General features: G+C 34.3%; 1 protein-coding gene across 1 annotated transcript in view; it reads left to right on the top strand.

Annotated features, from left to right (window-relative positions):
* The window catches only part of SERPINI2 (serpin peptidase inhibitor, clade I (pancpin), member 2), a 29081-nt gene extending 27497 nt beyond the window's left edge, over window positions 1-1584 (top strand). The window contains exon 8 of the mRNA XM_012640195.1: window positions 1324-1584. Coding sequence (XP_012495649.1) covers window positions 1324-1400 — 77 coding nt within the window. The 3' untranslated portion in view covers window positions 1401-1584. The remainder of the gene's footprint in view (window positions 1-1323) is intronic.
* Window positions 1585-9233: the final 7649 nt, after the last annotated feature.

Raw genomic sequence — 9233 nt, 5'->3', positions numbered from 1 at the left:
TTTAGTAGTGAGTAAATTGGGGACTACATGAAGACTCAATTCAAAATGTGGTTCTCCTTGGTGAAAGAAACACGAAAGAGCTAAGACAAATGGCTTTTATGTAATGTTCTATACTTCTGAGTGTTTAAAAATTTAAACTACTATCTTCAACTATGAGGTTAGTATCTATAAAAGTTACTTGGAAAATTTTCCAAAAAATTCTGATAAGCACTTTAATGCCATAGCATTATGAAGATATAAGAGTCACTGCTGGTTTCTATTATGACCAAATATAATATTCATGCTGGGAAAAGTATTTATATATTCCTATCTATGTGAAAAATAGGGGTATTTATTTTCTTTCTCTTTTTCCAGAATTTTGAGGCAGGACATTATTAATTATAATTATTCCTAAGAAGAAAAAAAATAAAATCTGCTGAAGATTATGTTTATTTCCCTGTTACTGGCTCTTCTAGGAGTGTGTCTGTCTTTGGACTGAACAGTAGAGTTATTGAAAACGGGCTCTCCCATTGTTATTTCAAATATATTTAAAGATCATTTTCATTACCTTTAAAATTATGCAAAGTTTATTTTATCATTTTTGAAATTAACCTTTATTACAACTGAGTGTAAGAAATCAAGTCATGGCAGCATTTGACATTGATCTATTCAAACCACTTCCCTTAACCCAGTTGAAAAGCAAGGTGAATAGATTTTGGCATATCATTACTTCTCTTTTGTACTTTAGTTCTTAGTTCCTTTTCACTTGCAAACACAGAAAGGCTGGAAACAGGCATTTGCATTTATGGTTTTGTACTATATCACTTTGGTGAAGATTTTAAAGTACTAGTGATATAAAAATATTGTCTTTAGCAGTCAAGTAAGCTTTGATTCAGAGCTGAAGGAAGAATCTGTGAAGCTGCACTTTTAACCCCGAGGGCTACATTACATGCATAAAAAGATGACTGCTAATGCCTTAAATTTAAAACTCTACCATGTTCGTCATCATTTTATTATGCTATGCTTGCCTGACTGGGTCTCTATATTTAGAAGAACACCTCTCTGTCACTTTATTTTTGCTTTCCTATATGAAAAACAGGGCTAATGTATTTTTCATTACAAGCTGTAGTGGATGTTAATTTACGTCCTAAATTACCAGAAAATGATTAATAATGGTATAATTATATATTTAAGACAAAGGAGAGGGCTTTGCTATTAGACACTGCCTATTCATCTTATAAAGAAAAAAAGACCAAATGATTTGTTGAAATATTAAAAATACTAGTTATTGTCAGTTTTTCTCCAGAAATTTCTTATGTATGTTTTTGTTTTTTCTTTTCCTAGAATCAATTTTGTTTATGGGAAGGGTGACAAACCCTGACACCCAAATGATGAAGAGAAGAGATTTAGATTCACTGTGAATAAAAAGCACAGACTCAGAATATAAGACAATTCCTGGAAAATAGTTGATTGGCAAAATATCATCATCTTGAAAATATTTTCCATATATTTTATCTTTTTTCTGTTTTAAACAGTGCCTGTATTAACCTGCATTAATAGAGACCTGTGTTAATGAATAAGTAAAATTAAACATGTGTTTGTTTCTGTCCTTTCTCTATGTTTTATAAAATCTATATGAATTAAAAGCAGCGAGCATAAATAAAATATTATCATTCATATGTTAAAACAAATCTAAGATATCTTAGATATCAAATTCCTGTCTTAGATATTAAATTCCTTTTATTCCTAAAATATTGGACTATCAGACTCTCAGACATAGCAGCATTATCCAGACTGTGGGGAAATAAGGTTAAGAGAGAGTGGGGACGTGTGTGTTTCTCTGGAGCGCTACTTAAGACAGAAATCCAGTATCTGTGATGGTAGTCCAGCTTTCAGTATTTTGCTAATCTTGTTATCCTATGTTTTACATATAATGTTTGCCTTGCTTCAATACCTTTTGGAATATATCATTTTTTTTCTGATTTATGCTTTAAAATATATGAAAAGTAGAAATGCTGAGGGCTTTTGTAAAGCCTTTCTTCTTTTTATAGATAAAAGTGGCGGCCAAATTAGCATGATTCAGGAAGCTAACCTTCCATGATTTTACAATGCTGAGCTAAGGGAAATGTTAGAGCCGAGATTGTACTCTATAAAAATTAAATGCAGAACCCTTTCTCTGACTACTCTGAAATATTAGATCTAAATATCACAAATAATACTACATTCCAATATGACTTCATGTAACATGTTCACAGTTTTTTCATTTTCATGTTAATCACGTACAGTGCCTTTTTGTTTGTTTGTTATGGGGATTTTTGGCAGAGAGCTTAGTGATAATAACTACCCTTTGTTGATTCCTAATTATGTGTCAGGCACTGAAGTAAGCACTTTATATATATTATGTTAAATGTACTAAAAATTTAATGAAATAGTATTACCCCTCTTCCTGATAAAGAAACTGAGACTCAAAAAAATTATATAAATTAGTCAAGAACATACAAAAATACATACAGTGGATGAATTTGAACTCAAGAGTACCAGAGTTTGGAGCCCGTGACCTTATTCACTGAGTTATGCTCCCTTTTTAGGGGAGGAAAAATTCATCTTCTCTCTACCTTTCATAATTCTTAGCCAGAACCTCCTGTTACAAAAGACAGATTAACAAGAGAAAATAAACAGAAGTTTATTAACATGCATATCTCATGTATACATGGGAGATACCCAGGGAAAAATGAGTAAATTGCAAGCAAGAGGCTTAGAACTCCTGCTTACATAGCATCTGCAACAAAGAACTTTTTGACAAGTGAAAAGGGAAAGGGAAAGGATCTAGACTTTCTAGAGACAGAAAATTGTAGGAAGGCAAATACGTGGTAGATAAATGGTAGTTAATAAGGTTTGTTATTTCGATTCCTCTAGTACTTTCTGTAAGGCTGTTAAGGGTCTGAAGTCATCTCTAGTGATCAACCTCTGTCCTACTTGGTAGAGAGTGGAGGAGAGACACCTTTGTAAATTTATGTCCTGTTTTTAGGCAAATAGAAGAAGGGCAAAGAGCTTTTCTGGTATTTGCTTCTTCTCAATTACCTTCAGCTCAAAATATTCCTTATACCAAAGTGGCATATTTTGGGGTGGTTTATTCTGCCACCCTTCGCCTTATACTGTAGTCTCCAAAGTCTAGGTACCCATCTACAGCAAAACCTAGTGCAATACTCCAGACATTATGAAGACAACTTTAGAATGAATTATGATTGCTTAAAACCATAACATAATTGAAAGCAATATTCATTCCTATACTGTCAATTTGAGCTTACTTTGCTATAACACAGTAAATGCTAATCTATATGTTAATGATATACGTTTGTGGCATAAATTTCCAGTTCTTCCTCACCATGGAACTGGTTTAAAAATATGCTTCTTTGATTCAGGAAGAAGAGAATAATAAGTTCAGTTAAGAGTATAGTAGTTTTATTCTGGTCTGGTCCAGATTCAAATTTCCCCTAGGTTGCCTGAGTTCTTGTGATCCTTTTCCATGTGTTTCATGTCAATCTGCTCTGGGGACTCATTCATTCATTCCACAAATATTAATTGAGCTCCCACCATGTTTCAGGCACTATTTTAGGTACTAGGCATGTACCAGTGAACGATATTGGCAAAGTTTCTGTCTTCATGGAGCTGACATTTTACTGGTAGCAGGCAGACAGTAAACTAGTAAACAAATACAAAAACAAGTTAATTTCAAATGGTGATTGTTAGGCTTAAAGAATTCACCCTCCCAAAACTTCCATCCAAACCTCCAATAAAACCCACCCTCTCCCCTTCCTAGGGGTGTATTAGGCACGTAGCCTTTGCCAGACCCCTAGGGAGAGAAAGGAATGAAATGCAAAAGAGGAACTTACTTTCCTTGTCCCTTCTGATAAGGAGGATGCTTATCCCTCCCTGTTGTTCCCTAAGGAGATAAAGCAATGGAATGCAAGAGGAGAACTTAATTTCCTTATCCCTCTCAGTTGCTTGAAAAGAATTTATTTACTCCCCCCAAAAAAACTCTTTATAAAATGCAAGGCTCTCTCCTTTACTCTCGTGGACACCTTTTTTGGCCTCCACCCATCTGCACCCAGATGCTCAAAATAAACAGCATTTTGCTACACAGGAGGCTTCGTGTGTCTCTCTCTCAGCTCCGGACCTAACAGTGATAACTGATGGCATTAATAAAACAGGATAAGGAAATAAGAGAGGTTTCAATAATGGAGATAATATAATAAGGTGACTGCCCAAGTGTCACTTTCGGTACATGTTCTTACAATGCGCTCCCAATGTATTTGCTTTTCTTTAGTAAGATTTACTGAATGTCTACCTTGAGTTCCTCACTACAGAGCTTGACTACATTGTACAGAAGTTTTTGTAATTTTTCTTCTTTAATTTCAAGCTTTTCTTCTGGTCTGTGCTATTTGCCTTAAAAAAGAAAAGAGTTTAAGCTCCTTATGGAATAAAAAATAGCCTTCTGTTGGGAGGGTGAGCTGAAAAATCCTTTCTTCTACCCTCTTCTAGAAATACAGTTGCCAAAGCACTTCAAAGATTAAAACATTTAATCTTTACTTACAGTTGCAAGTAACTCAGTAGTTATTATAGTTTCATATCATAAAGGTTGCAAATATCTGAAATATATTTATAAAACCTATATCTATTTATGAAAGAATATCAGTATGAAATAATTTTCTTTGGCAAGCTATATGAATATTTAAGATTCACAATAGTACATAATCTATGTGGGATAAAAATGTTAAATTAATAGCTCTTATAAAAGTCTAATATATCATATATGTATCACATATATATTTTTTCTTCCTTGAGGCAATCATTAAAGTAGTAGTACTTCTTTTGGAAACTTTAGAATTGAGTTTTATTGACTTTACATAGTTATAATTCATGGCATATTTTAGAGGAATCTGTCACACCAAGCAGTGAGACCTGAAAGGTCAAAGACTTGAGATAAGGAGCAATTTCTTTTTTTTGGATGAAGTTTATAAAATTCTCCTGAATTGGGTAATAAAGATCTGGAAAACTTGAAAGATATAGAGGAAACTGTGGGCAGGCTTCAGTAGAAGTCAGTGCTTTGGACCTCTGCAAATAAGATATTTCCTTGCAATGTGTGTGTTTGTGTGTGTGTGGTGGAGACAGAGAAGGTGTCTTTTTAAAATATTTGTCTTGAATAAATTTTTGATTAATATAAAAAATTATGCCCATGTGCAAGGAATGAAGACATGCCTTGCTAATGATATTTAAAAGCATGTGCTTGATGTTCCACAGAAAATTATAGAAGAAATGCTGATCTTAGCAAGTTCTCAATAGGCATCTGTGGAGATCAAAACAGATTTTCTTTTAGATTATATTCATATATTAGATTTGAATTATTTGGTTTGTCATGGTTTGTATCACATTATTCATTTTCTTATATCCATGACAATATATAAAGCAAAATTTCTGGCAATAAATTTCCCATGTTAATTTGTGATTAACAATAGCTTATATGTAGAGAAATTTCACCATTTCTTAGTAATACGTACTATGGTTTACGTAATCTTTGCATTTCTGCCACCCTTTAAAAATGAGTAGATTGATTTTCCAAAAGGCTAAGAAATTTTGCTCATGGACCAAACTGATATTTGAACTCTGGTTCTTTGACTTCAGACCTCACCTCATAATAACTAAGCCAGTAGTTTTCACACTTTGATATTCATCAGAATCACTTGGAGGGCCGTTAAAACACAGATTGCTGCACTCCAACCCCTGTGTTTCTGATTTGGTGGGTCTGGATTGGGTCCTAAGCATTTTCATTTCTAACAAATTTCTAGAAGATACTGCTGCTGTTGGTCTGGGAACCATACTTTGAGACCCACTGAAATAAGTTATATGGTTTCTCTTACTCGATCATTTCTTTGCTATACTCAGAATGATCTAATAACTAATAAAATAGAAAAGAAGCCACTAGAATGCAAGATTCAATGAAGAAGGAAGTTAATGAGAAAAGATTACATTAAAAGTCTGTATGGACTGGGGGTAGTGGCTCAAGCCTGTAACCCTAGCACTCTGGGAGGCCGAGGTGGGAGGATTGCTTGAGCTCAGGAGTTCAAGACCAGTCTGAGCAAGAGTGAGACCCATTTCTACTAAAAGTAGAAAAATTAGCCAGTGTAGTGGTGTGCACCTGTAGTCCCAGCTACTAGGGAGGTTGAGGCAGGAGGATCACTTGAGCCCAGGAGTTGCTGTGAGGTTGCTGTGAGCTATAATGCTGCCACTGCACTCTAGCCCGGGAGACAAAGGGAAACTCTGTTTCAAAAAATAAAAAAAAGAAGTCCATACAAAAGAAGGTAAATAAATTATAAAGATGGGGATGACTCATTGCATGAAGAATAAAAGCTAGACTCTTTAGCCAATATTCAAAGTTTTCCATGGTTTCATCCCACATTTCTAGACTAATCTTCACTCATCTATGCTTGGTAATCCAGCACACCTCCAGTCTCCCACAGTGACTATTTAAACTGCTTTCTCTGCTTTTCTTTTCCCTCCTACAAAATTTGTCTGACAAAACTCTAATTTTTCTTCAAGACTTAGTTCATATATTTTCTCTCCTAAAAGAGCCATCCAAGGTGCTCTCAATTTCTACTTTTTCCATCAACATTCTCCTTACTTCCATTTCATAATAGTGCTTTGTTTGAGCTGCTCATATCCCAACAAGCCAAGGATGAATTATGTCTTCTTTGTAACTGCACCATAATGAAGTCTTATTCATCCTTATGTTTCACATAGGATCTAGGACTCTGATGCATCCTGGCAGTTGCTTAATGGAGGGTCACCAAATTGAAGTTGTCAGAAATAAAGTCAGATCAATTTAGGAAAAATTTGAAAGTTTGTCATAGAAAAGTATAGATTGTGAATTGGGAGATTTCAAACTAAGTGATGAAAAGCTTGCCTTACAGCAGTTATAGCACAGTTTATACAGCATAACGGAGAAACTATTTTGACCTTTTTATACGTTAGCATTTTTTAAAGGCAAATGGAGCTATTTAAGCTGATGCATATATGGCTAATTGGTTTAATTTCACTGAATTATGCTGATAAGGATGTAAAATTTACGTTTTGTGTTTATGATTAGAGATAGCATTTGGGGGAAATCAGGATGACTGAAGTTTTGATTATGTGGCTATGGGAAATTGGACTTGAGGCTTATCTAAACTGTGGTTTCCATTTTTATTTTTCTTTAGAAAAGTAAATGAGAAACTTTGTTTACGAATTCAGGTCATGTTTGTCTTATTAGTCTATATGAGGGCCCTAAAGTTGTAAATAATTGTACAAGGTAGGGTGTCTTTCAACTGTAACAGTGACTTAAAAAGTGACCCCACAATGGCAAAAGTTTACTACTTTGTCAAGTAAAAGTAGTCTGGAGGTTGTCAGTCTATTGCTGGCATAGTGGTTCCATAGTTACTAGAGATTCAATCTCCTTCAGTAATGTTATCCCTATGGTGTTGTTTTTATCCTTAAGAAAAGCACAATGGAAGCAGAAAAGAGATTTTTCAAAAAATGCCACACAACACTTGACCTTCCAACTCATTGGCAGTGCTTAGACATACATCACTCCTAGATTTGGGGGACTAAGCAATGTATCAAGCTGAAAATAATTAGGGCTTAGTTAACTTGAGAGAAGAATGCAAAAATGAGTATTTGATGGACAACATAGCAAATAATCTCTGCCATAAGATTCAAATCCGTACTTTACCAAAGTAAAGAATAGAAGAAATTTCTAATATCCTTGTCAAGATATAACCATGAGAATAATTTTCTATTTTAACCTTGGAGTATCATATGCTATGATATATTTAAAATTCTAGTTATGCTCTATATTTCCTTGTTTTAAAGTTCATGTTCCATCTATTTGTCAATATTTAAGAAATATTTATAGAATCACAACTTAATGTATTTGAATTTTCTTCAACAAAACCAAATACTCTCTTGAATATAGCACAATTTATCAGGATTTTTTGTTCTTAATATCATGCCTCCTCCCTCTCCTTTTTTTTTTCAGTTTAACTGATGTAAAGGGAAAAAATATTTCTTAAAGACGTTTACTACTACTTCAAATATGGTGAGTGTTACAAGGCTAGAAGGTACTTATTAAAATGCAGATCTCTAGGCCTGACCTCCACTCCTTCCTTTCCCCCAGCCCCCGAGACTATGATATAATACGTCTAAGGTAGGCCCAGGGCTTTATATATTTTATAAGTATCACCATTTGATTTTATGTTTGTGGTCAGAAGACAACCCTTTGGGAGATATTGTAAACGTTCAAAATGTTGAGTTAAGAAATATTCAATAAATTCAGGTCATCTAGCACTTTTTCTAAATCACTTTTTAAAAAGTATACTGCAATATAATTTAGACAAAAGAATTTTTATGTTTGGCATACTCAGATACACGATAGTGAATTGTGGTAACTCTTGTTTTGGCTGCTTGTAATATTTTTAGCCTTTCACTCACTCACTCTCTGGTAAGAAGACTTCACTTTCCCAGGCACAAGACCCAGCCAATCATAGTTTCCTGAACACAGATAGTGGTTCAGGGGTAAACAAGTAGTTTAAGCAGGGCTGAACAAATTCCTTCCTTAGGATTGCTATATGAACATTGAACAAGAAATAATCTCATTCCTCTCAGATTTCTAAATAGAGAGGATGCGGGGCTGAGATTTCAGGGTGGCCATTTCTGTCTGCCAATGGCCTCTCTGTAGAATGAAGCCAAGTATGGATGTGGTATTGTCAGGATAAAAATATTGGCTGTGTGGAGTCCCAGTGTCTTTTTCAGGTTAAGAGACAGTAATTTCCCTTTCTACTTAAACTGGATTGAATTTGTTTTCTGTTACTTGCAACCAAAAGAATCCAGCCAAGTATATGGCAGAGCAAAGAACACCAGGTGTGGCACAGTGGTTAGGAGCATGCCTGCCTGTTCAGACATACTGACCAGATTAATTAGCTGTATCTCTTTGTTTTGTTTTTTCTGCTTTATTTATTTTATTTTGTTTATCTTATTTTTTTTACTCTACTTTTCAACATGCATCTTTATCCTACCAATATTCTACCTTGATGTGTAATGTAACAACTTTATAATAGTGTACTTTCATTTACTCTCACCATCATTTGTGCATTGTGCTCATAACTTTTACTTCTACATATAATATAAATCCTGCAATATATTGTTATAATTTTTATCTTAGG

This window comes from Propithecus coquereli, unplaced genomic scaffold (genome assembly GCF_000956105.1).
Source record: "Propithecus coquereli isolate 6110/MARCELLA unplaced genomic scaffold, Pcoq_1.0 Scaffold15, whole genome shotgun sequence".
In the NCBI taxonomy this organism is placed as follows: domain Eukaryota; kingdom Metazoa; phylum Chordata; class Mammalia; order Primates; family Indriidae; genus Propithecus; species Propithecus coquereli.
This window is presented reverse-complemented; position numbering and strand designations above follow the sequence as displayed.